General features: G+C 54.2%; 1 protein-coding gene across 1 annotated transcript in view; it reads left to right on the top strand.

Moving 5' to 3' along the window:
* LOC120552739 (zinc finger E-box-binding homeobox 2-like) overlaps positions 1-413 on the top strand; it is a gene marked incomplete at its 5' end in the record, with an annotated part of 43,468 nt that extends 43,055 nt beyond the window's left edge. Inside the window, 1 exon segment of the mRNA XM_039790967.1 lies at positions 1-413. This exon segment is cut by the window's left edge and continues 676 nt beyond it. Within this exon segment, the coding sequence (XP_039646901.1) occupies positions 1-413 (413 nt within the window).

The following is a 413-nucleotide window of genomic DNA, read 5'->3' as shown; positions in this document are numbered from 1 at the left end:
TCCCATCCAGTCTCATCCAGTCTCATCCAGTCCCATCCAGTCTCATCCAGTCTCACCCAGTCTCATCCAGTCTCACCCAGTCCCATCCAGTCTCACCCAGTCTCATCCAGTCCCATCCAGTCTCATCCAGTCCCATCCAGTCTCATCCAGTCCCATCCAGTCCCATCCAGTCTCACCCAGTCTCATCCAGTCTCATCCAGTCCCATCCAGTCTCATCCAGTCTCATCCAGTCTCATCCAGTCTCATCCAGTCTCATCCAGTCCCATCCAGTCTCATCCAGTCTCATCCAGTCTCATCCAGTCCCATCCAGTCCCATCCAGTCTCATCCAGTCTCATCCAGTCTCATCCAGTCTCACCCAGTCTCATCCAGTCCCATCCAGTCTCAGTTTGGTCCCAGTTTGGCGCACAACTAG

Source organism: Perca fluviatilis, chromosome 22 (assembly GCF_010015445.1).
Source record: "Perca fluviatilis chromosome 22, GENO_Pfluv_1.0, whole genome shotgun sequence".
Lineage (NCBI taxonomy): Eukaryota > Metazoa > Chordata > Actinopteri > Perciformes > Percidae > Perca > Perca fluviatilis.
This window is presented reverse-complemented; position numbering and strand designations above follow the sequence as displayed.